General features: G+C 33.5%; 1 protein-coding gene across 1 annotated transcript; it reads right to left on the bottom strand.

Annotated features, from left to right (window-relative positions):
- Positions 1–17698: 17698 nt before the first annotated feature.
- LOC125810121 (phenolic glucoside malonyltransferase 1-like) lies at positions 17699–23116 on the bottom strand. Its single transcript, XM_049489647.1, has 2 exons — positions 22927–23116; positions 17699–18876 (listed from the first exon to the last, which is right to left on the bottom strand). The coding sequence occupies exons 1-2, from the start codon at positions 23114–23116 to the stop codon at positions 17699–17701; spliced, it is 1368 nt and encodes a 455-aa protein (XP_049345604.1).
- Positions 23117–27806: the final 4690 nt, after the last annotated feature.

The following is a 27806-nucleotide window of genomic DNA, read 5'->3' as shown; positions in this document are numbered from 1 at the left end:
TCCAAAATCACCACCAAAAAATGGCAGGCCAGAAACCCTCTCAAGTGTCGCAAAAGCGACCATAAGCGAACCCCACAATATCTTGAGCATCGCAAAAGCGAACGGCCTTCGCTAAAGTGAAGCTCGCTTAAGCGACAGGTCCTTCGCTTTAGCGGAGGTCGCTTAAGCGACATGACCTTCAGAAAAACGAGGCCTGTAGCACCACAAAACAAAGCCAACTCTCAAAATATTCGTTCAGAACCCCTTGAATACAAATCACATATGCAAATCAATTATACTCAACGTTTCAGACTAAATGGAACCGCCAAAATATGAATTCGAGGTCTCTTTGACCCGACATCCGTGAAAATCATAAGAAACTAACTCATGCCTAAAAAGTTCAAAACAAGCTCGGGACTTCTCAAAAATTAACCAAGACCTCACCTGGGACTAAAATCATTCTTCAAATCCAACGGAACTCTCGAAACTCCGATCCGAGCATTCGAATCCCAAATATTGACCAAAGTCAATCCAAGCTAAATTTCCACAAATTCACAACATAGGACATCAAATCTTATAAAAGACTCGGAATCTGAAACCAACAACTCTCAAAGCTCAGATTCCACATTTCGTCGAAACTTCAAAAGACCCCAGAACCCACGTTCTTAACAATATATGTCTTTCAAACTCAAAACTTACCAAATTCTAAACTTTTAACTCAAAGTTCAAAACCAACTTTTCAAACTCAATCATGAAAGACTTGAGGTCAATCACGGAAGGAAAATATGATAAATTTACGAAACTTTCCAAAAATACCGATCATTACAATCATATTTTTTTTATGCAAGTTCATTAACATTATAAATAGAGTAATCTATTTATGAATTGATTAAGAAATCAAGTACTACTCCTTATGAATTTTATTTTAATATTATATGCATTAAATATGTATGTATATGCATGGATATGTGTGTCTGTTTATGTTTCATCTTTTCTTTTTTCTTTATTTTATTCTACTATTTAGATAAATAGTTTTGATTATCGTTAATGAAATATTTTTTAAAGTTTATTTGCAATATAAGAAGATAATCTTTAGAATTTTATTGTAAAATATACCACTATTTTTACAAATTGTTTTGTATTATGTGCATTAAAATATACTTATAAAGTTATTACTCTTTACAATTTTTGTTTGCACAAATAGATAAATCTAAAATTTTGATTATTATTAATAAAATTATTTTTTCTTATTCTGATAATTTATTTATAGAACATCACTAACTTAAATATGTAATTATCAGTTCTTACATCTCTTCATCTCGAAACTAATATATATTTATTTTTATAAAAAAATTCATTACATAAATTCAAAAAAATTAGAAATATATATCATGATTTTAATGAATTAAAAATAAAAGACAAAAGCTAATAACGTAAGAAAAAAAGAATTCCAAAATAATAATTGACATTTAAGAGGGGAGGGGATATTTTAAAGTAAAGTTGAAGAAGGTACGCAAATGATTTTCACTCATATTAATAAAGTATCTATCAAGTATATCTACAAGGTGGAAGTTCATCAATTTTATCAATGCATTGTTATTGTCGTCGCCTATTATATTTATTAACTATCAAGGACATTGCGGTCCCTTACTACTCATCACCCTCAAGAAAAATTTATATTAGAGATTATGAGTTAAATTGATTTATCTTAAATAATTTTTATATTATGCCAATTTTACATTATATATAAATTTGATTACATGTGTTAATTAATGATGCTTAGATGCATGTGTGGGCATATTAGGAGAGATGATTACAAACAAAGTCATTTGAGATAAGGTGGGATGGTCTCCGTAGCGGACAAGATGAGGAAAAATCGATTGAGATGATTCGAGGAGATTTGTGGATGCACCGATGAGGAGGTGAGAGATTGACTATAGTGGAGTTGGAAAAACTCAATTAGTATTTTCCACTTTTATTCTTTTAATAGAAAAACTATATCTATTTTTTTCATAGAAAAAATATTAGTTCTCACATCACTAACTTAAATATTTAATTATCAGTTCTCACATCTCTTTTCATCTCGAAACTAATATATATTTATTTTTATAGATAAATTTTAAAAATTAGAAATTTATATCAAGATTAGAATCAAAATAGTCCAGTTATCCCTATGTGGACCACAAATTCTATGCAACTAAATTATGTGTACGATTCCACCAACCTGGCCATTTATGTTACTTTTAAAAACTTATAAATCATAATATATTAAATATAAATTCGAGGTATCTTTGACCCGACATTCGTGAAAATCATAAGAAATTAACTCACGCCTAGAAAGGTCAAAATAAGCTCGGGACCTCTTAAAAATTAACCAAGACCTCACCTGGACTAAAATCATTCTTCGAATCCAACAGAACTCTCGAATTTAGGGAACAAGCAATGTTGCCAACTAAGGCTGTGTAGTGTTTGAGAGAGAGGGAGAGTGAATCTTTAAGAGTAGGAATAATGGTTTGAACGAAATCGAAGTTGGAAATTGATAGCTTGTAGAATAAAATCTGACGTATATAGCCAAAACCGAACCACATATGATCACAATAAGTTAGAGGGAGCGTTAGATCAGTTGCGCTGCCGTGGGGCGGTGGCGCAACTTGGCATTGCTCAATCAATATTGAAGTCATTTTCGTTTGGTAAAGTAATACACAAAGTAGTTAGGTTTGGGTTATTAATATATCTAATCTTTGAATGGGTGGCTGATGCACAAAGTAGGTATGGCTTATATATATCAATATTACCTTATATATAAGCCAACAACAAAAAGGACTAACGCTGCAGTACTTAATTGTACATTATGTTATGTGAGTTGTACTATTTATATTTTATTCATATTTATCTTTATTTTACCTTATCATCTTTATTTTCCAAATTATTTTTTGAACGAGTGTCAACTGTCACATGTCTAATATTGATATCAATGACTTAGGTTTAATTAATTGAGAACTATAACAATAATTTATGTAGAGTTGGAAAATAGGCAATTAATTGAAGGCTATAACAATATTACCTTATATATAAGGCAACAACAAAAAGGACTAATGTTGTAGTACTTAATTGTACATTATGTTATGTGAGTTGTACTATTTATATTTTATCCATATTTACCTTTATTTTACCTTATCATCTTTATTTCCCAAATTATTTTTTGAATTAGTGTCAATTGTCACATGTCTAATATTGATATCAATGACTTAGGTTTAATTAATTGAGAGCTATAAAAATAATTTATGTAGAGTTGGAAAATAGGCAATTAATTGAAGGCTATAACAATAATCAATGGTAGCTATTTTTAAAGAAATTGGCTACAATTGCAATTCAAAATTAGGACAAAAAGGCAAAAAAAAAACTAACAATCCAAGTCTCCCAAAATTAGCTAATTCATGCGTGCTACAAAGGCAAGCATATGAATTGTGCTTCTTCACCCTAAATTTAAGCCATCCAATGCGTTAATTTGTCCGGTTGAAATTTGTCATGATCCCTAATTCTTTGTTATGCCTTCCTCTCCAGGTTGATGACTTTCTAACAATAACACACTTATGTCAGGGACCAAATACAAATGGATAAAGCAATTTGAAATACAAATGGAGAAAGAAACTTGAAAAAGCTAGAGTGGTATTTAACTGTTGCATAAAAGTCACTTCCTTTTTATGGGTTTAAACGAAACTTTCCTCCTGAATCATATTTTATTTTATTTTTTTTGAAAGGTACAAATGTACCGCTAAAGAAGCACCAACATCCACGTGAAAAAAAAAAATTGCTTGAAAAAATGAAAGTTAGATTACTGTCAACCATTGCAAGATCAAGAGAAACCTTTTAGGATCTATCATTAATATTTTTAGCATTATTAGTAGTATAATTTCAACTAAAAATTGTGTGAATTACAATTTTCGTTTGATGGCAGAGATTTTTTATTTTTTTGTTAATTCTCAAAATTACAATTGTTGATGATTCCTTCCCATGTAGTGATTTTTTTATGAAATCAATGCATATCAATTGTTGAAACATTCAGGTGTAGTTATTTTGGTTGTCATACAAACCTAACTATGCACTAACTATATCTTTTTTATGGTACTAATGCATTATTAACTTGATTCTAATACAATTTGTAATGACGAAAAATTTAAGGTAAGATATATCTTTTGGTCCATTTTTTTAAATAATAAATATTGCATATTTGAACACATTAAAAATCAAATTGTTGGGCTTAGACCACGTGCATCGCACGGGCATCACTTTCTAGTATACAAGACAAGAATATGAAAGTTTTCAAGTGGTTGTTGCTACTTGCGGACCAGTGCCAAATTCAGAATTTTCATTAAGGGAATTCAAGAATGTCTAGGATTTGAATTTGGAAATTTTGAACTCCTAAACCACTGAGTCAATCTCTAGTCTTGTGTTCAACAGATTCAAAATTTCTTTCTCCATATATATATATATATATACCTTACATACCCAAATGTAATTACCATAAATGAAATGATCATCCTTTTTTAATCATTTATAAAAGGATTTCGCATTAGATAAAATTATATTTTTTTTGTTATTTCTCTAATCATAATTAGAATCTTAAAATTAATTAAAGTTTGAACAATTAGATCTTTTTATATTTAATAAAAATAAATATAAAAACTCCTAAATGTAGCAAGTAGGAATGGAATTTGATCATTTTGGTTTCACCACAATAAGTGAACATTAAAAGTAAATAAATAAGTACTATATTGATTACATCTTTAACACGTGCTACCCTATGTTGTTTTATAGTTTTGTATTATATTTTCAAAATTCAAATAATAAATTTATATTACCAACCACGCTCATCATTTGTGTTGAATTAACTTTTTATTCTTCAACGCCCTCCTTCAAGCTAGGTGGTATGAAGTAGAATGTATTATAAGATTTTTGCAAAGTTTAAGTGTCTCTTTAAAATAAGAGGACTAATTTGAGGAGACTTTATGTATTTTCCTATCATTAAATTAAACCTTAAGAAGGTTGTCAAAAGAGAAGTATACGTAGTACATTTTCTTTTAGAAGAAACATTATACTCTTAAAGGTGCAAAATGCATAAACAAAACAAAAAAGCTTATTCGGATGTACAAAGAACTAATATCAAGCAATTGAATAAGAAAGCCAAGACACAGGTAGGAATCCTTGCCAAATCCTCAAACACTCAGACTTGGTATAGAAAGCTAAGCCCGTGAGTGAATATAGTAGCAAAAACATTCATTCGAGTTTTAGACAAAGACAAGCCAATTTCTAAATCTCCATCAAAGTCCTTAGAGGTGATACCATATCACGATAAGGTATCGTGAGATGGAATCAACATTTGGACATGCGATTTTACGCTGATTCCATCTCATGATTCCATATCATGAGAGGTGTTACCATATTCTCCAAAAACCATGATATGGAATTATATGATGATTCCATATCATGATTTGAGATATTTTAATACAATAATTGATCCATGAGTTTATATTTTGTTAAAACAACCCCACATTTATATCTACTAACCATTTGTTTCACATGTAATAAAATTTATAATCACATCATTACTTTTTAAAATTTATTATTCTCACCGACATAAAATTTATTATTCTCATCACCAACATATAGTCACTTTAACTCACACCTCACGATTGTGAAACTTTTCAACATTCACTTGAAACAATTAACCGGCATGCTAAAATAGTTGCCGAGGCAATTAGCAAGATCGCACCAACATTTATACAACTAAAAAATATGACTGGTGTACATTCCAAAATTCGACATAATACTTGATTTTGGCCTTGGTTTAAGGTAAAATTTCAATCACATTAATAAATTTATTTTATGGCCTTAATAAGTGAACATTTATATTTTATGTGTAAGTTATTTGTATTTAGTTACATATTTCCTATCAACTTTGTTTAAAGAGATAATATTTATTTTATGATTTTGCATTGTCTTGGAAGCACTATTTTTATTACTCTTACAAACATTATTTTTATGAAGTGCATTCTATAATGCTTCCAATTTATTTTATGTTCACTAAACTAATATTGATGTATTTTTTTATTTGGTAGGATTGTGTTTGTGCGATTGATGGTGTAACATCCGGCAATGTGAAATAATTGAAGAGGCTTAGAATTGGAAATTTTCATTTTTGGATTTTTTTTTTTAAAGATCTGGAAATTTGGCTAAGTATGGGAAAAAGTGAGTTTTTGGCCAACTTTGAACAGACATAACTCCTAGACCAGGATGAGTTAGGTGTCGTTCTAGTTATGTTTGCAAATATCTTAGAATGATCTTTCCAACACCACAAAATTTGCTCGATTCCGAGTTTGTATGAGTGAGTTATGCCCTTTGGAAATTGGGCAGTTGGCAGGGAAATCCGTCCGGAAATTGTAAGGGTATTTTGGTCTTTTCCCTAACCAATTCTTTTGGTTATATAAATGTGTTAGACTGATTTTTTGATCAGTTTTTACCATTTTAAAAGAGTGACAGTAAGGGTTTTGAGTGAAGAAGAGAAGAAGAAGAGAAGAAGAAGAGAAAAAGAGGAGATCAACCAAGTTTTCGTCGTGGATATCGTCGGGGGTGATCCCTATTAAGGTATGTGAGTTCATAGTGTTGGTTGGTTCTTTCCCCCACACGCCAAACTCATTTTTTTTATTATTGAGAAAAGATTGATTAGGTTTGTTGAAGTTGTTGGTTGTATTTGTTGAAGTTGTTGGTTGTGATTGTGTTGAAGTTCTTGTTGATGTTTCCGGTTGTGTTGTGAGTTGAAATCTATTGTATGTTGAGGGGTTTATGATTCTAAGTGTTTGGGGCTGGATCCATTGAAGTTAAGGAGGCTTAGAGTTGGAAAAATGAAGGAGAAAAGTTGGATTTTTGGGGGAAAAGGCTGGGGCGTCGCGCCAGCCAGCGCGCCCCAACAGGGGTTCTGATGTTTTACCCCTGGCGTGGCACGTCTCTAGAGTGCTAGTGAGCCCCTTCTGAGCTTCAAGGGCTGGCGCTCCGCGCCTTTCAGAGTGCCAAGGACGCCAAGTTCCCCCATTCTTTTCACACTTTTTCATACATGTTCCTAGGTATTGTACCTATGTTTCCTAGTTGTTTTCAACACTCCAAGGTACGTTTAAACGTCAAGAACTCATACGTAAACATGTGATTATACACCTTGAATTCATAATTCCAATTCAAGGAAAGTTAGTTTCCAAGTCAAGTGAAGTTAGAAGTCAAAGCAAAGTTAAGAAGTAAGTCCAAGCAAGTCTCTAAAGCTTTTCAAGAGTCGTTATTAAACGTTTTAACTTCGTGTTAAGGTTCAAGTTCAAGTCGAGTAAAGAGTATAGAGTTCCAAGTTAAGTATAGAGTTCCAAGTTAAGTATGGAGTTCCAAGCTAAGTATAGAGTTTCAAGTCAAGTCAAGAGTTTTCAGTTAAGTCAAGAGTTTCGATATAAGTCAAGAGTCAAGAGTCAAGTGCATTCTCAAAAGTAATTAGGGAACTAAGTATTTCCCAAAGAAGTTTATAAGTGTTTTCACATTTAAGTTGAGAGGAAACTGAGATTTCCAAAGAGTTTTGAACAATTTGAGCACTATCTCTTTTAAAGAAAAGATGAGTTTTGCAAAAGAGTTTCTAAAATATGATTAGTATGACAAATAGAGTATGTCATCAATGTTTAAACAATATGGTCTCTAGATATACCATCAATGTTTAAGCAGTATGAAAATCCCGAGTCATCAATGATCATATTAAAAATATGGTTTTGAGATGTTCGTTTTAGAAAGAGTTTTCAAGAGCCTTTGGCCTAAGTTTTGAGTAATTATCTCAACTAAAGAAACATGTGTTTAAAACACTTATGAGAAAAAGTATTTTTGGGAGTAGTCTTGAGCACCGAATTGGGGGAGCGTTCAAAGAACTCACAGCCCCCATAGAACCATGTAGCCAAACATGGGATTTCTCGGATCATACTTTTTAGATGATCACGAAAGTTAAGCTAGCGGATCCACTAAACAATAACGTCCTATATGACGGCGAAGTATAGGACAGTTCTGACAGCGTAGACAAGACGATGTGTCACCACTTAGATTCATAGTTGTGGTTGTCGGTTAGAGAACTCCCACAGTAGAAAGAGCTTGGTTCCTCGAGAAGTTCTGCTTAGTGTGGATGGGGGTATGGGACTTCATTCATGCATTGCATAAGTAGACTTTGAGAGGAAGCATGGTATTTTCATGATATTAAATATGATTTTTACGTCATGTTTTAAATAGTTTTGTAAGCTTTATATATATTGCATGTGTCTTATTGCTTTATATTGAGTTCAGTTATTCATGAGTTAAACAGAGCCAAAGTAAGTTCTCTTTTGTATCCCTTTCAAGCTTAAGTTGTTGTTTAGCGGTCCAGCTCGCATACTCGTACATTCCATGTACTGATGCCAGTTGGCTTGCATCGTCTTATGATGCAGACGCAGGTACCCAGGATCAGCATCCAGCACGCCGTTGATCCAGTTGAGCACTCCAGAGTCAGTGGTGAGCCTCCTTGCTTTCCGGAGGACTCGGTTGTTCTGTTCTTTTAGTTTTGTTTTAGTAGGATGTTGCGGGGTCTGTCCCAACATCCATCTCAGTATTTTAGAGGCTTCATAGACAGTCAGTCAGTTAGTTTGAGTCTCTCATCTATGTATATATGTAAATATTCTATTTTGAGACTCGAGTTGCCGTTTTAGCCAGATTTTCATCAGTTGAGTTGTTTTATGATCTTTTATTGTATTGAGTTATTCGGTTGAGTTAGATTTCTGCTGAGTTAAGAAAGCCAGGCCAAGGGTTCGCTTGGGGGCCAACAATGGTCTTCGAGTGCCGGTCCCGCCCAGGGTGTAGGCTCGGGGCGTGACAGATGGAACATATATAGAAAGGGAGGTTCCTAAAGCGGTGCAACAAGCATATCGTAATCGCAAAGGAAGAACATCACAAAATGTCTTATGTGCTTGTGATTTTGATATGCGATTTACCTTTGTTGCTGCTGGTTGGGAAGGTACTGCACATGATATTAAAGTACTTGAGAATGCACTTATTAAACCAACGTCACAATTTCCATTTCCGCCACATGGTAACTTTAAATTACATCCTTAGAATAAATATTATTTATTTACACAAAGCTGTCTCATTTACGTCACATATGCTTTTAGTAATTCTTTATAAAATGTTTTTTGGTAGATAAATATTATGTTGTTGATGCTGATTTCTGAAACACAAAAGGATTTTTAGCTCCATACAAAGGACTACGCTATCATTTGCAAGATTACCGAGGAAGTGAAAGAGAGCCTCAAAATGCCAAAGAACTATTTAATCATAGGCATTCATCTCTGCGCAATGTGATTGAATGGACTTTTGAAGCTTGGAAAAATAGATTTAGAATACTGAAACAAAGCATGAACCATTATGATATTGATACACAAGTGAAAATTGTCATAGCTTGTGCAGTGTTACATAATTATTTGCGAGAGTACCAAAGTAGTGATGAAATATTTATGGTCTATGAACATGAAGATATAGTTGCGGAGGATATTGACCAACAAATGGCTCAAAATAACAATGTTGGTTCGCCTTCTCGGTCACATGATTGAGAAATGCAAATTCAACGTGAGGAAATTGTCCGTACTATGTGGAAGGATTATATTAAAGACTAGTACACTACAATTTATGTTCATTTTTTTTATTAAATTAAAGTTAGATGAAACAATTACTTAAGTGGAGAACAAATAACTTTGTAATAATTTGTTATGCGATTCTATAATTTTTTCTTTATTTGATTAGATTGAATAAACAATTGAGGCTTTTTTAATAGTTTTACAACTTATGGGAGTTTTATGTTTATGAGAAAATATACAACACAAAAATTTCTTATCGCATGTCCAAACAAACCTTCAATTTCATCTCATGATTTCGTATCATAATTCCATATCATGATACCATATCGCATGGCCAAACGGACATAAGAGACATCGAAATTCCACCATCATCATTGTCAAGAGAAATGAATTTTCCCATCCGAAATCAGCAGCATATTAGTCATGTTTTGGCGGTCCAGCAATTGAAGAAAATTGAATTAGGTCTACGTTGTCCAACGCTTTTAACCAATTACCATTAAGGACCCATTCTTCATCCTTATTTTTTTTGAATGACTTCTCCAATTAATTCCACCGCAATTATAAAGCCTTCCTTTCCAACTAAGTCAACATGACTTGTATTTTTTTTTTTTTGTATATATATATATATATATTTAAAATATTCTTATTTTCTTTATCTTGTAGTTAAATTAAGTTAATACATTTTTTTGCCTTGTATCTAAACTTCTTTTTTTACCTTCATTCATTGTTTTTTCTATTAATTTTATTTATTCTGTTAAAAAAATATTCTTATTTCTTTATCTTGTATTAAAAAAAATTACACATAGTTTTTAAAAATAATTAAATGTGAAAACAAAAGAAATTAATGAAAGAAAAGAAAAAGTTTGAAGTGAAAAAGAAGTTAAAATAAATATTTTACAAAGAAAAGAAATGAAAATAACTAAATATAGAGAAAAAGGTCAAAATGCCCTTAAACTATGTGAAAAGAACAAAAATGTCATCCGTTTGTAGTTTAGCTAAAAAATACGTTTGTCGTCAATACTTTAGTCCAGAAATGCCCCTATAGTTACTAAATGGGTCAAAATTGTCCTTTTTCGAATAAATATATTATTTTTTCTTTTTGAACACATCTTCTTCCTAATTAAATATTATTAAAGAACATTGTTCTTGTTTTCTTTCTTTTAAATCACTTTAACCAATAAAAATGTTGGAGATATTTTTTTCTTCTTAATCTCATTTTATCAATTAAAATAGAATAACTGTATGTACCCTTTCGACATGTAATGTATGCCATATATATAAGATCATAGTATATCTATCATTAATTTATATTTATATATCGATAAAAAATAATTATAATAAAATAAGAAATATTTTCATTTTTTTTTTTTGAATTGAAGTAAGATAAACATTTGCTAATTTAAAAGAAAACATTATTAGAAAAAGAATGCGTTAAAAAGAAAATAAATAATATATTTATTTGGAAAATGAGCATTTTTAACCCATTAAATAACAATAAGGACATTTTTGCACCAAAGTATTGACGACAAGGATATTTTTGGATCAAACTACAAACGGGTGACATTTTTGTTCTTTCGCATAGCTTAAGGGAATTTTTTACCATTTTTCCTTAAATATATATAAATTTTAATATCAATAAATATGTGTACTAACTAATTATAAAGTTACCAATTAAAAATGACATGTGTCCAATTTGTTCATTCATCAGTTGTCTTCAAAAGAGTGTGCACACTCTCTATGTCATGTCAACATTTATGGTGTATTTATTTCATTTTAAGTTAGTTTAGGGGGTTAAGTTTAAGTTTAAGTGAGTCTCTAAAATTTTAGACATAATCTAGGGTGTCTTAACCCTTTATATTTTGATCTAGTTTCGGATTGAGAAGTTTAATTTTTTAATTTTTTTAATTTTGTTTCAGATTTAGAACAATAAAACCGGAAAAATCAAATTATTTTGAGTTATGAATATTTTTACCACTTAAAATATTTCTCACTAACTGGCCTATTTTTAGTAGAGTATAAAACGACCCATTCTCAATCTTTGAGGTATGAACATGTATTGATAACTTTTGAAACCCTACTTTTATAGTTTTAGGCATGCTTTATATTAAAAAATATATTTAAGAGATTTGTTATTATTATTTAATAATATTTGTTCTTTTTCCTATTCAAATATAACTATATATTAGACTACATTATAATGACATGTTGAATAACTAAATTCATGAACCACGGGGAGAAAAATCAAATCAAACTTATTTTGGTTCGAAATGAAAAATAAAAAATCCCAATTGAAAAATGTAAAATTGAACCGAGAAATCAAATGCTCAACTTTACTTGCTACAAAATACCAAGCATTCATTCGCTTTTCAGGCAAACACAAGCTAATTTCTAAATCTCCATCTGAATTTCTAGACTTATTGAGGGATTCATTACCACAGTCGATAGAGAGAGACTTTAAAAATTCGATACAAATGATTTGATTTGATATTTAAAAAATTCAAACTAACCGAGTTCTTGTTCACCCATACTGTATTAACCGTCTACCCTTATATGAACTCTATATCTTCTTATCCAAGTCATATCCTTGATAATATATCATAAAGAACTAACATAAACCAATTGAATAATAAAGTCATGGATGACATGATGATCAAGATGCACCAATAACGATTTGAAAAGGGATTCTTATTTGGAGTAGTATTACAACTACAATTTGAAGTATTTCATCTATGACACAACTAGAGGATAGTATTTATGTCTATTTTTGTTGGTAGGGGTCCTTGTCAAATTCTCGAACACTCAGGCTTGGTATAGAAAGTTAAGCCCGTGAGTGAATATAGCAGCAAAAATATTCATTCGAGTTTTAGACAAAGACAAACCAATCTCTAAATCTCTAGAAAAAGTAACGTGGTCAATCACAAAATTGGCTTGATGGTTTTGTGCGCAATCATTCATGAGCTCTAAAACACAACAAGAACATGGCTAATGTTAGTGAAATTTTGAATCGTGCAACAATTTTTTGTGAGCTAAAGAAGAGAAGAAGATGGAGCACTGTTTGAAGGGAATTATGGAAAATGGGTCATGGGTGTTTTATTTCGGTTTACGGATGGGTTCGGGAAGATGGGCGGGTTTATTAATTTTAGATAAAAACATAATAAAAAATTATGTAAATAATTGAGATGTAGCCACGTGTCCAGCCGTTAGTCTCAAGGGTATACACAACCCAAAATATTGACGGTAAGGGTATATACAACCTTAAAGTATAACGAAGGGTATTGACATACCATTTATGATAATTCGAGGATATATTTGTCCTTTTTCCCTTTTTAAAATGGAATAATCACCTAAAGTGGTTAAGTGATTTGTGATTGAAATATCAATAATCGAGTGACTTCTGGATTATTAAAACAAAGAAATCAAAGTGATTTCTTAAATTAATTATATACCCTTAATTAGTTGAGTGACCATTTAAAAAACTTAACTCTGATCTTTCAAAGAAAATTAAAGCACAAATACAAATTCACACAAGAAGCAATAAAAATGTACATGAGAAGTATTCCATTACATTATCATCTATACTTATATCAGTAACCCCTACTGCGTCCTTTGATCATTTTATCAAGCAAGTCCACATATAACCACATGTTATGATGTTACATGAGTCAAGCTCAATTTGTCTTGACGATATTAAATTCTTGAGTTTCTCGATATCATCTCGTCCTATAATAAATGTACCTCGAATTATGTCATCGGGAGCTGGAGGACTCACAATTATGTCACTCATCTCCATCTTATTATAGTTCTTCATTACGAGACATCCAAACATCTGTCACGAACTTTAACTATGTGGAATCATGGAATGTGTCACGTAAGTCAAAAGATGTACAAAATTATAGGATTTTAGTTTAGTTAAGATATGTATCTAAAATTTCAGTCATAGTCTAGAGATAATAATTAAAAGCCTTGTCCCTAATAATAATAAAGAATTAATGTAAAGCTGCTCTAGTAAGAAAATCAGCATTTATAAGATACTGGGAATATATCATTAACAAAGCACTACCTGAAGAAAAACAAAGATACATGTGGTACTTGTGATATTGGTGTAACATCCCGCATCTAGAAATAATTAGAATGTAGTTTAAATCTGGAAATTTTCGTTTTTGGAAAGTTCAAGGGAAATCTGGAAAATTGTAAGCAAGAAAAGTTGAGTATTTGTCATTTTCAAATGATCATAACTCCTAGATCAGGATGAGTTAGGAGTATTTATAGATATGGTTGGAAAGATCTTGGAACTATCTTTCCAACGCCGCCAATTTTGAGCGATTCCGAGTTCGTATGAGTGAGATATGCACTTTGAAAATTGGGCAGTTGGATTAGGGAAATGTCCAATCCGGATTTTAAAGGGTAGTTTGGTCTTTTCCTTACCCTTTTATTTTAATTCGTTTCTGGAAATTAATAAGGGGTCTAAACTGAATTAGATCAGTTTAGACATTTACCAAATAGAGCTAGGGTTTTGGAGGAGGAACGCAAGAAAAGAGAAAAGGAGGAAAAAGCTAGATTCTTCATCGTCGTAAGGAATTGCTTGCGAATTTCGCAGAGGATTCAATCCATTAAGGTATGTAAGCTTCCATAGTGTTGGGTTCTTTCACCCACACACCAATCATGATTTATTCAGCGTAATTTCGTTCTTGAAATTTAAAGATTAGGGTTCTTGGTGAGTTCTTGAAGTTTCATTAAGTTTTGAAGTAAGATTCTGCTTAGGTCAATTTTAAACGACCATATCTCTTATAATATTAAGAGTTACGTGAGACATAACCTATCCAATTAAAGGTAATTGAATCTACTTTCCAACCCTACCAGTTTCACGTCAATCCAATATCTGAGTAAAACGTTATGACTATTTTAGTAACCTATACAGTGCTGTTACGAATTAGCCGACGGGAAAATATTGAAAATAATCGTTTTTGTCTTTTTACCTCCAAGAAAACCATCAACGAATTTCTTGACTAATAAAAAGCTCAAAACAATCAGATTTTCGTCTTCACTCATGAAAATCATAATTTTTGGCTATAGAGATTTTAAGAAACTAACTTGAGAATCTCAAGAAAGGTCTGCTTGATTGTTTACCTTCAAAGCTAGGGTTTCAAGACTTCTAATCAAGTTCTTCTTCAAGATTCTTCAAGAACCTTGTTTTTTTCAAGTATGTAAGGCTATCATAGTGTTGGACTAGTTCATACTCACACCACCCTACATCTACGTTTAAATCAGTAAAAGAGGAATCTAGGATTTTTTTCTCCTAGATTTGAGTTTTCTTGAAATAAGGTGATTTTGAGTTCTTGAGTTCGTGTTTCTTTTAAAAGTTCAATTCCTAATTATCGAATTGCTATATTGTTATTGAGATACTCCATAAACATGAGATCATGAACCTTGAATTCATAAAAATTCAAATTCAAGGAAAGTCAAGAGCCAAGTCTAGGAAGTTCTTAGAGTCTTTTCAAGAAGTCTTTTGCAAAATGCTTTTAACTTTGTTTTAAGACTTAAAGATCAAGTTGAGTAAAGAGTAAAGATTTGAAGTTCATTTCTTCAAAATAATATGGGGACTAAGTATTCCCAAAGAGATTTAAAATGTTTTCACATTTAAATAAGAGCGGAAACTGAGATTTCCAAAGAGTCTTCGGGCTAGTTTTCAGAAAAGAGTATTAGCTTTTTAAATGAAGCAAATAGGGAAACTGAGATTTCCAAGATAGCCTTTGAGCTAAGTTTTGAGCACTAATCTCAAATCACAGAAGAAGTATGTTTTTAAAACATAAGAGCTAGTATATTTTGGGAGTAGTATTGAGCACCGAATTGGGGGCGGGCATGAGTTCAGATAACTCACGTCTCCATAAAACCATGTAGCCATCATGGGTAGAAATGGGTCATACTTTTTAGATGAACCCCTTTCGAAATAGACTAATGGATCCATTAGGCAGTTCAGGTCCTATACCTTTGGCCAGGTATATGATGCGCTGGCAGCGTGAGGTAGATCGCAGTATCATCACTATAGCTCTTAAGTGATGGTTGTCGGTTAGAGAAACTCCCACATAAGTTATTGTATTTTTATATACATTAGTTCATTGTATTTTTAAATACATTTCAGAGTTATTTGTATCTTGCATACACACAGAGTTGATATCATGGTTTTAAACAACTTTTCTTTATATTGCACTTGCTTTTGAACTGCTTTATATTGAAATGAGTTCTGTCATGTTAAGTTGAGTTGAGCCAGGTAAATTCTTCAGTTCCTCTCAGATTCTTTCAAGCCTATGTTATTTTAGCATTCCAACTCGCATACTCGTACATTCAATGTACTGATGCCAGTTGGCCTGCATCGTATTATGATGCAGACACAGGTAACTAGGATCGGCATTCCGGCGCATCGTTGATCCAGTGAGCAGTCCAGAGTCTGTAGGTGAGCCTCCTTGCTTTCCGAAGGATCCCTTTCATTGCTTTCTAGTTTAGTTCATTAGGATGTTGTGGGGTCTGTCCCAACATCCATCTCAGTTGTTATTAGAGGCTTCATAGACAGTCATATGTTAATCCTTTGAGTTTTTTCTCAACATCATTTCTTATTGTTAAGACTTGAGTTGCCATTTTGGCCAAGTTGAATGTTGACTATTAAACATTCTAAGTTATTTCATTAGTTAAGTTGAGTAGTGTGCTATTAATCTTTATAAATATGCATAGTGTTCCGCTGAGTTAGTAAGCCAGGCCAAGGGTTCGCTTGAGGCCAACAATGGTCTTCGAGTGCCAGTCCCGCCCAGGGTGTAGGCTCAGGGTGTGACAATTGGACCATACAATTTGTCCTTATTTGACAATTACTTTTGGCAAATAATTCAAATTCTCACGTACCAGAAAAAAATATTATTTGGAAATTTTAAAAAGTTTAAATTACTTCAAATTTTATATTTTTAAAAAAAGCATAATACGTAAATATATTCTTTAATTTGGTTTTAGGTGATATCTACGCCCTATAATTTTGGGTGCACACAAGCAATCACTTAAATTTGTATGAAATTGAATAAGTAGACACACACATTTTATGTGGCATAATACACGTTGAACGCTATAGAACGAAATTGTCATGTAGAACACCACATAGGACGAATGTGTGTATTTGTTACATGAAAATAGTGTAACAAATAGATATGCCATAATTCGGAAAAAGAGTCTCTTTATTTTTTGGTTACATGAAAATAGTACCAAAAGTTTAAATAACTATTTATGTTTATCCTAAAAGTAATACAATTGAGTTTTTATAAGGTTAAGAGCACGCATCTTAATTGAACTATTTTTAAATACATAGTTATTTAAACTTAAATTTGAGTTAGTAATAATATATTTATCTATATTTGATTTATTATAAATAGATATGCCATAATTAGGAAAAAGAGTCTCTTTAGTTTTTGGTTACATGAAAATAGTGCTAAAATTTTAAATAACTATTTATGTTTATCCTAAAAATAATACAGTTGATTTTTTATGAGGTTTAAGTACGCATCTTAATTGAACTATTTTTACATACAAAGTTATTTAAATTTAAATATGTGTAAGTATTCTTATATTCATCTCTATTTGATTTATTATAAATGAATCTTATGAACTATCAAAACAATCAGGAAAACAAACAACATAAAAGGAGAATTGGAGAAATAATATGCGCGAGAGAGAAAAACAAAAGAAATGCTAATTTTAGGAGACATTACTCAATAATCGAAGTCATAATTTTATCAAACAAGTCCATACATAACCACATATTATGGGGTATCATCATGTTAATTATAAGAGCCATGCTCAAACTTGTATGTTTTTTTATAAAAATACAGATCAATTTATAGTAACAAAGCTCACTTAAACTAAAACAACTTATAATTTGAAATTTATTCAAAGAAAAACACAAACACAAAGTCAAACAAGAAGTAATAGAAATGATTTCGATCATCATCTCTACAAAAGCAGCAGAACTTTACGTTAGCCCTCTAGGACATCCATGAAATGAAAACGGGCTACAGGACGCTGAGTCCATCAGCAAATATAGCAGCAAAAGCATTCATTCGAGTTTTTGACAAAGACAAACTAATTTCCAAATCTCCATCAGTGTCCTTAGACTTACTCAGAGACATCACTAAACCACTCCCGGAAAAAACAAAGTGCCATTTTTTTGGCTTTCCCCAACCAAAATCAGCTTCATATAAGTCATATTTTGGCGATCCAGCAATCGAAACATATCGACCCGTATTTGCCGCCGCACCAACTTCTTTCAACCAATCACCATTCAACACGTATTCTTTATCATTGTTCCTTTTATAAATAATTTCTGCAATCGATTCCGTTGCAATCATAAATCCTTCATCTCCTACTAAATCAACATGCTTTGTACTTGCAATGTACCAAACGATACAATTCCCAAAATAAGATGAAGGAAGTGGTGGATCAAATCGCGCTCTGCAATTTACCGCACATCCAAAGTATTCCATTAAGTTCTCATCTATTATTTCAGCCGCGTCCTCTGATTTTACCAAACAACTCCATGCATAACCACATGTTACCGTGTATGATGTTACATGAGTCAGGCTTGGTCGTCTAAATGATATTAAATTCTTGAGTTTTTCAATATGATCTCGTCCTATAGTAAATGTACCTCGAGCTATGTTGTTATTATCATGACAAGGAGTCACAATTATGTCACTCCTAATCTCTTTCTTATGTTTCTTTGTTTCTTCCCATATATAATCTCTTAGTCCATAAGAGTCTTTGACAATAGACCGATCATAAAACGGAATCATGAACTCATCATTTTCGTTGTTTTTGTTGAGCAAAGCCCATGACTTTATGAACCCTACTATGGTAGATGCGTCACCAACGACATGATGGCTTAAGAAAGAAATAGAAATGCCATGATTCGGAAAAAGTGTCACTTGAATAGCTAAAACCGGTGCAAATTGGACCCCGGATGCATCTTTAGGTTCCGCCATTTTAGGAACAAAGGGATGAAAATCCTTAACGTTATGTGTATGATCATTACTAACAAGATAATAGAAATCCATGTCAATACTTTCAGAAAAAGTAACAGATACAGAATCTCCTGTTACATAACGTAGTTCAGGATAATCGGTAGAATTCCATGGACAAACAATGTTGCCAGCTAGTGGTAGATAGTGTTTGAGAGTGAGTGAGAGTGAATGTTTGAGAGTAGGAATAATATTTTGATTGAAACTATTTTTGTCAATGTGGAGTTTATAGAATAAAATCCTTGGTACATGCTGGTTATCAAATAACCACAAAGTATCAAAGCTAGTTAAAGGGAGTGTTAGCTTATCTATGGCACATGTAGGTGGTGCAACTTGGCATTGCTCAATAATCGAAGCCATATTTTTGTTTGATTAACAAAAGGGATATCAATATGTTTGTCTTATATAGCCATAACTTTGTGATTCAGAGTAATTATGTTTTTTATTATAAAAAAGGAAAATAATTAAACATATCATAGAAAAGGTTCATTTTATGCTATATGTTAAAAGTTGGGAAAATGGTCTGAAGTATATTTGAACTTTGATCAAAATTGTTGTTACGATATCAAACTTTGGAAAGGACCTTTTATCCCCCTGCACTATTTAATAGTGTATTTTAAATCTACATATGTTCCCACGTGGACATAAAAAATATTGCATAATTATTAATAGTAATGTGTCCACGTGGGCACATATATACCTTTAAAATACACTATTAATAGTTTGGGGGTTCAATTAAATCCACTCCGTCAAAAATTTTTGTATTATACATATATAAATTATTTAATATCATTAATTTATATATGTATAATGCAAAATTTTTATAAGTCTCTACTTCTCTTTTGTGATATTTAATAATATAGAATTAGGTTTAATTGGCTCTATATATTTTATTAGGTTTAATAATATTGACACCAGCACGTAGAAGTGGTGGAGATCATTACATAGTATTATAATTTTTAAATTATAAGGAATTCGTCGTGTTTGGCACTTTTTCAAATGAGATATGCTCAACATATCTGCTTTGGCACATAAAAGTACTTTTGTCATTTCAATTAAAAAAAATAGTATGATTGGCTTGATCTTTAATAGTAATTATTTATTTTTCAAAACTTAAAATATCTTGGAAAATAAGAATGTAATATTAGTTCTTCTTTTTCAAATGAGATATGCTTTTCGTGTGGATAGAGATGAATTTTGCTGCGAATATTATTGGGCTCATCTTTTATTTTTTATTATTTTTTAAAAAAAACGTCAACTTACATATACTACCAATTATTGTAGCTACAATTTGAAGTGTTTCTCCTCTACAACTTTTAAAATGCAACTCTATGTCACCACTCAAAATTACAAGTTGTTATGGTACTAATTATGTCCCCAACCGATAGATAAGCTAACCCAACAAGTTTATCAATTCAACTTAATAAATAAAGTGGAAAGGTAAGCAACAAACAAAAATATCTCAAATACTTCAAAAGTATAGAATTTAAAAAGTTGAATACTATCCAATATTTATTGTCATATGTACAAAAACTTCGAAAAGATGATATAAGTCTGAAACTATATGACAAGTCTAGACATAAGAAGTATCCTATCGGAATATCAAAACAATCTAATAAATAGAGATAGAGGAAGGTGTGGCCGTAGAATAACCAAGCAGCTCACCACAATTCCAAGATGATCCAAACTTAGACACAAAAGCTCTACGAGGTGCGCTCGTACTCAAAATCTAATCTGCACCACAAAAGAGTGCAGCAAGTGTAGTATGAGTACGAAACCACGTGTACCTAGTATGTATCCTAGATCGATAATGAAAAAGTAGTGATATGAGTATATGAGAAAATCATCGTTTAATTTTATAAGTCTACATTATACTTATCAAACAACTTTCATCAAATAGGGATTAACGAATCTCATGTAATGTTCAAATAACAATGAAGCATATAATCAAACAAGAATGAACGATGCAATGCAATGCAACATCATGAAATGATATGCCTCAAATGTCAAGTACTCTTTCAACCGTATATATACGATACTTCTCGAAAATACATTGAGAGTACGTGACCCATGGGGGACTCGCGAGATATATCAATAGGTTCGATCTCCATGTGTCTGTGGGACGATCTCAACACACTATCATAAAATCAAAAATCCCACACATGTGCGATTTTTACGTGCCCAACTTATAATCATAACTCGATCTCTACACGAACGATCTCCATGTTAGGACCGAAATAATTAGGTGTAATGCGGAAGCTAGCAAAACAAACCTCGAAAGACCATGAGTAAGAAGACAAATGAGAAATATATCAAAAGACATGAAGATTTAACGTGGTTTGATCAATCGACCTACGTCCACAAAGGAGATGAGCAATCCACTATATAAATATGAGAGTACAAAATATAGAGAGAATTAACCTCAACCAATTCACTCGGAATACATAGGTTCACACAAGTGATAACGTATCAAACTTGTGTCCCACAAATTCTCCCCCTAACCAAAACTCTCAAATCCCCTAGGACTACATTATGAATGTTATTAAGTTAGAAGGAACAAGCCTATATTTACAGAGTCCTAAACTTTTTCCTACAAGAAAAAGACTATACAATCCAAAACCTTTTCCTAAAAGGAAAACCTATTAATGGTAAGAAACTCAGGGCAAATAAAACCCAACAAATCTCCCCTTTAGCCTGAATTCTGACAAAATAAATTTGTCTACCTTCTTCACATAATCTTTAGGATCTTGCATCTCTTCTCCATCAAATCTACGCCTCGACACAAAGAACCTCGCTAAAATAATTTCTCCAACAAAAATCTTCATTACTGTCAAAAAGGTTGGCTGCGACTAGAACTACACTAGCCAAGATGAACACCCAATTTATAACTTAGTTCAATCATCGATTATCGAACCATTGAACCTGGCTCCATTATTTAATATGGTTGTGATACCACTTGTTAGGACCGAAATAAGCAGCTGTAATGCGGAAGCTAGCAAAGCAAACCTCGAAAGACCATGAGTAAGAAGATAAACAAGAAATATACCAAGAGACACAAAGATTTAAAGTGGTTCGGTCAATTAACCTACGTCCACAAAGGAGATAAGCAATCCACTATATAAACATAAGAGTACAAAATATAGAGAGAAATAACCTCAACCAATTCACTCGAAATACATGCAAGGTTCACACAACTGACACAAGTGATAACGTATCAAAATTGTGTCTCACAAATTATCCCCTAACCAAAACTCTCAAAGCCCCTAGGATTACATTGTGAATGTTGATTAAGTTAGAAGGAACAAGTCTATATTTATAGAGTCTTAAAGTTTTTCCTACAAGAAAAAGACTAACCAATCTCAAAAAAATTTCTAAAAGGAAAACCTATTTATGGTAAGAAATTCAGGGCAATTAATACCCAACAAATTTCCCTTTTGGCCTGAATTTCCTACAAGAAAAGGATTAGCCAATCCAAAACCTTTCTCTAAAAGGAAAACTTATTTATGGTAAGAAACTCAGGTCAAATAAAACCCAACACTCGACGCGTCAGACCTTTACTCATATTCAATCTCATGTAAATGCAGGTGCACAATATAATATCAATAAAAGGAGATGGTGATGGATCTCAATCAATCAAATATCGGTATGACATATAATCACCTCAACTATCAGATATATACGGGTTCAATAAAGAAACGTCCCCGCACAAAAGAAACCAAATCAATAATACATCAATTAATTCTCGTATGTTTTGGCATTCGTAAATTACAATTTACGATTCTATAGTAATAAATTTTCTGATAGACCTTGGTACATTCTTACAAAAAGCTTAGCCCATGGTCGAATGTAGCAGCAAAAGCACTCATTCGAGTTTTGGGCAAAGACAAGCCAACCTCTAAATCTCCATCCGAATCTTTGTACTTGCTAATGGACATAGATATGCCAAGATTCGGAAAAAGTGTCACTTGAATGGCTAAGACCGGGACTAGTTTGACCCCGGGTGCATCCTTAGGTTGTGCCAATTGAGGATTGAAGGGATAAAAATCCTTAGCATTTCAATAATGGTTACTTATGAGATGATTGAAATCCATATCAGTCTCAGTAAAAGTAATAGATACAGAATCTCCTGTCACATAACGCAACTCGGGATAACCACTCGAATTTAGTGGACAAGCAATATTGCCAGCTAAGGGTGTAGTGTTTAAGAGTGAGGGAGAGTGAATGTTTAAGAGTAGGAATAATGGTTTGAACGAAATTGAGTTTGGAAATTGGTAGCTTGTAGAATAAAATCCAACGTATATAGCCAAAACCGAACCATATATGATCAAAATAAGTTAGAGAGAGCGTTAGCTCAGTTGCGCCGCCGTGGGGAGGTGGCGCAACTTGGCATTGCTCAATCAATAGTGAAGTCATTTTCATCTGGTTAAGTGATACACAAAGTAGTTGTTTGGCTTATCAATATCTAATGACTTTGAATGTGTGGCTGATGCACAAAGTAGGTTTGGCATATCAATATCTACTCATGACTTTGAATGTGTGGCTGATACACAAAGTAGGTGTCGCTTATATATCAAAATATACTAGACAAGAATATGAAAGTTGTCAAGTGGCTGTTGCTACTTGCGGACCGGTGCCAAATTTTAGAATTTTCATTAGGGAAATTCAAGAATGTTTCGAGTTTGAATTTGGAAGGTAAATTTTTTAACTCCTAAACCACTGAGTCAACCTCTAGTCTTATGTTCAAAGGATTCATAATCTCTATAACATCTCGCACCTAGAAACGACTATAAAGATTTTAAAATCTTAAAATAATGATTTTTGAAAGGAATAAGGAAATCTCGAAAAAATGTCCAAGTTAAGAAAGTGAGTTTTGGCCATTTTCAAACGGCCATAACTCCTAGATCAGGATGAGTTAGGAGAAGTTATTGAAATAGTTAAAAAACCCTTGGAGAGATCTTTCCAACACCACCGAGTTTGCGACATTCCGACATCGTATGCGTGAGATATAACTTCTGGAAGTTGGGCTGTTGGATTGAGAAAACTCTCAATCCGGATTTAGGGAAGTGCAAAGTAGTAATTTCTCTAATTAATTTCCTATTCGTATTTAGGGAGTTAATGGGGGTAAAAACAGAACTTAATTCAGTTTTGAAAAATTAGAATACGCTTAGGGCTTGGAGAAGAGAGAAAGAAAGAAAGAACAGGAGAAGAAGGCAAGAATTCGCCAAGATCATCCAAGCTTGCCAGTGGAATTCGTCGGGGATAATCCCTATTAAGGTATGTGAAATATTTTAGTGATGGGTTAGTTCACCCACACACCAACTTGTTTCAATCCATTGGTTTTTGAGTTTACATGTTGACGTAGTGAGGTTCTTGAAGAACAAATTTTAGAATTCTTGTTGATTGAGTTGTTGATGCTTGGGGGTGAGTTGATTCATGTTTCCGGGTTGTTTTTCGAGTTATATTGGTTGTATATTGAGGGTACAATTGCTCCTAAGTGTTTCGGGAAAGAACGATGGAAGTTAGGGGAGTTTAGAGATGAAAAACAGAAGAGAAAAGTCGGAAGTCGCTGGACAAAAAGGGTTGGGCGTTGCGCCTGCCAGAGCACCACAAAAACTTCTCTGAAGTTTGGCCTCTGGCGCGTCGCGCCAGCCAAAGCGCCAGTCAAGCTTCTCTGAAGTTTGAGGGCTGGCGCCCCGTGCTTATCAGAGCGCCAGGGACGCCAGTTCTCCCCATACGTTCCCCACCTTTTTGTACTTGTTCCTAAGTGATGTACCTATATTTCCTAGTCGATTCTAACACTCTAAGGTACATCTAAACACCATGAAATCATCCATAAACATGAAATCATGAACTTTGAATCCATAATCCAATTGAAGGAAAGTTAAGATCAAAGTCAAAGAAGTTAAGAGTCAAGTCTAGAAGTTAAGAAGCAAGTCAAAGTAAAGTTTCTTAAAGTTTTCAAGAGTCTTTATTAAACGTTTTAACTTCGTTTTAAGGTACAAGTTTCAAGTTAAGTAAAGAGTAAAGAGTTGAGTTCCTCGAAAAGCTATTAGGGAAGTAAGTATTCCCAAAGAGTTTATAAATGTTTTCACATTGAGCAAGAAAAGGGAACCTCGATTCCAAGATAGCTTTTAAGCTAAGTTTTGAGTAATCATCTCAAACCAAAGAAAGAAGTTTGTTTTAAAAACATATGAGATATGTATATTTTGGGAGTAGTATTGAGCACCGATATGGGGATGCGAGTTCATATTAACTCAAGTCTCTATAAATCATGTAGCCATCATGGGTAGTAATAGATCATATTTTTTAGATGAATCCTTAAGATGTTTTTAGCATAGACTAGTGGATCCACTAAGTTAAGCGTTCTATATGACGGCAAAGTATATGACAGTTCTGGCAGCGTGGACAAGATGTTGTATCACCACTTAGGCTCATAGTGGTGGTTGTCGGTTAGAGAATCTCCAACAAAAGTTATATTACTTTTATATTTAAGTAAAGTTGAGTTTTTTATTGCTTTATCTTTAACAAACTAAGTTGTTTACACTGTTTTACAAGCTTTATATATGTTGCATGTGTCTTATTGCTTTATATTAAGTTCAGTTGTTCATGAGTTAAACAGAGCCAAGTTAAGTGTTCATTTGTACTCCTTTCAAGGTAAAGTTGTGGTTTAGCATTCCAACTCGCATACTCGTACATTCAATGTACTGATGCCAGTTGGCCTGGATCTTATTATGAAGCAGACGCAGGTAACCAGGATCAGTATCCAGCGCGCCGTTGATCCAATTGAGCATTCCAGAGTCAGTGGTGAGCTTTTTTGCATTCTGGAGGACTCTTTTATTTCGTTTTCCTAGTTTTTTCTTTATTACGATGTTGTGGGGTCTGTCCCAACATCCATCCCAGTATTATAGAGGTTTCATAGACAGTCAGACAATTAGTATTGAGTCTCTCATCTATGTATTTGTAGATACTTTATTTTGAGACATAAGTTGCCATTGTTGGCTAAGATGTTATCATTTAAACTATTGCATTGAGTTTATTCTGTTGAGTTAAGTCTTCCGCTGAGTTAAGTAAGCCAGATGAAGGGTCCGATTGGGGCCATTAATGGTCTTCGAGTGCCGGCCACGTCCAGGATGTAGGCTCGGGGCGTGACAAACTTTGTATCAGAGCACATATTTCAAGAGTCCTAGGGAGTCCATGAAGCCGTGTTTGTAGGGTCCTAGGTATCGGTGTGAAGCGCGCCACATCTATAATTATGAGGCTGCAATATTTAGGAAGTTCTTCACTTCTTTCATATCCATCTCGTGCGTTAGAGTTTATCTCTAATTCGTGTTTGTGCGTGTTACAGATAACCATGCCTCCACGAAGAGCAGCACTAGGTCGTCCAGCTAGGAGAAATGTTGAACCACAAGAGCAAGTGGTACCTAATGCACCAAACGTGTAACCTCAGGGCGAGGTCACTAATGCTGAATTTCGTGAGGCTATTCGAATGTTGAGCCAAGCTGTGACTAACCAGGTTGGGCAGCCAAGAGGACCAAGACAAGATGAGGCTAACACTTCGAGGATTCACTAATTCTTGAGAATGAATCCTCCTAGTTTCACTGGTTCGGTCACTATTGAGGATCCGAAAAACTTTATTGAGGAACTGAAAAAGGTTTTTGAAGTGATGCATGTTGTTGACATCGGAAGGGTTGAACTAGCTGTATATCAACTGAAAGATGTTCTAGAACATAGTTCGATCAATGGAAAGGGGTTCGACCTGAGAATGCACCACATGCTAGTTGGGCTTGTTTCGAAGAAGTCTTCTTAGGGCGTTTCTTTCCCCGAAAACTGAAGAAGGATAAGGTATGAGAATTTCTTATACTGAAACATGATTCCTTGAATATGCATGAATATAGGTTGAATTTCACCCATTTGTCCCGCTATGCTCCTGAAATGGTTAAGGACATGAGGACCAGAATGAGCTTGTTTATTGCTAGCTTGGGCCGTCTATCAAGCAAAGAGGGCAGGGTAACGATGCTGATAGGTGACATGGACATATCAAGGTTCATGGTTTATGTTTAGCAGGTTGAGGAAGAGAAGCTGAGGGATAGGGAAGAGTTCAGAAATAAGAAGGTGAAGACAGGGAATGAGTCTGGGCATCAGAAAGGCAATGTGAAGCGTTCGTCCTTTCAGTAGAAGCAAAAGGGGCCTGCTCCATCATCTGCTAGTGCACCTGCACCTCGAAACAAAGGCGAATATTATAGTCAAAATTCGCAGAACTTCAGAGCTAAACCGGCACAGTCCCAAGGTAGTGTGGCACAAGGAGGTAGTTGGGCTCATGCATGTACTAAGTGTGGGAGAACCCACCCAGGTAAGTGTTGTGATGGCTTGACAGGTTGTTTCAAGTGTGGACAAGAGGGACACTTCTTGAAAGAGTGTCCTAAGAATAAGCAAGATAGTGGAAATCCAGGCAATAGATCACAGTCTTCATTAGTTGCTCCACCAGACAGGGCTGCACTTAGAGGAGCTACTTCTGGTACTAGAGGAGGAGCAAACCGCCTCTATGCAATCACCAGTCGCCAATAGCAAGAGAACTCTCCAGATGTTGTTACTGGTATGATCAAAGTCTTTGCTTTTGATGTTTATGCTTTGCTAGACCCATGAGCAAGTTTATCTTTTGTAACCCCTTATGTTGCAAATAAGTTTGATGTTATTCCTGAGAAACTTTGTGAACCCTTCTGTGTTTTTACACCTGTTGGGGAGTCTATTCTAGCTGAGCGGGTTTATCGTGATTGTATCATTTCCATCAATCACAAAGACACCATGGCTGATCTAGTTGAACTAGACATGGTAGATTTCGATGTCATTCTAGGTATGGATTGGCTCCATGCCTGTTATGCATCAATAGATTGTAAAACTCGAGTTGTCAAGTTTCAGATTCCTAAAGAGCCAATTATAGAGTGGAGTAGTAGTTCAGCAGTGCCAAGGGTCGTTTCATTTCATACCTTAAGGCAAGAAAGTTAGTTTCAAAAGGTTGTATTTATCACTTAGTCCGAGTTAATGACTCAAGTGCTGAGGTATCTCCCATTCAGTCAGTTCCTATAGTAAAAGAGTTTCCAGAAGT

The sequence above is a fragment of the Solanum verrucosum genome, unplaced genomic scaffold, assembly GCF_900185275.1.
Source record: "Solanum verrucosum unplaced genomic scaffold, falcon-dt-bn FXZP01000281.1, whole genome shotgun sequence".
NCBI lineage: Eukaryota > Viridiplantae > Streptophyta > Magnoliopsida > Solanales > Solanaceae > Solanum > Solanum verrucosum.
Note: the sequence above shows the minus strand (reverse complement) of the source record. Positions and strands in the feature narration are given on the sequence as shown.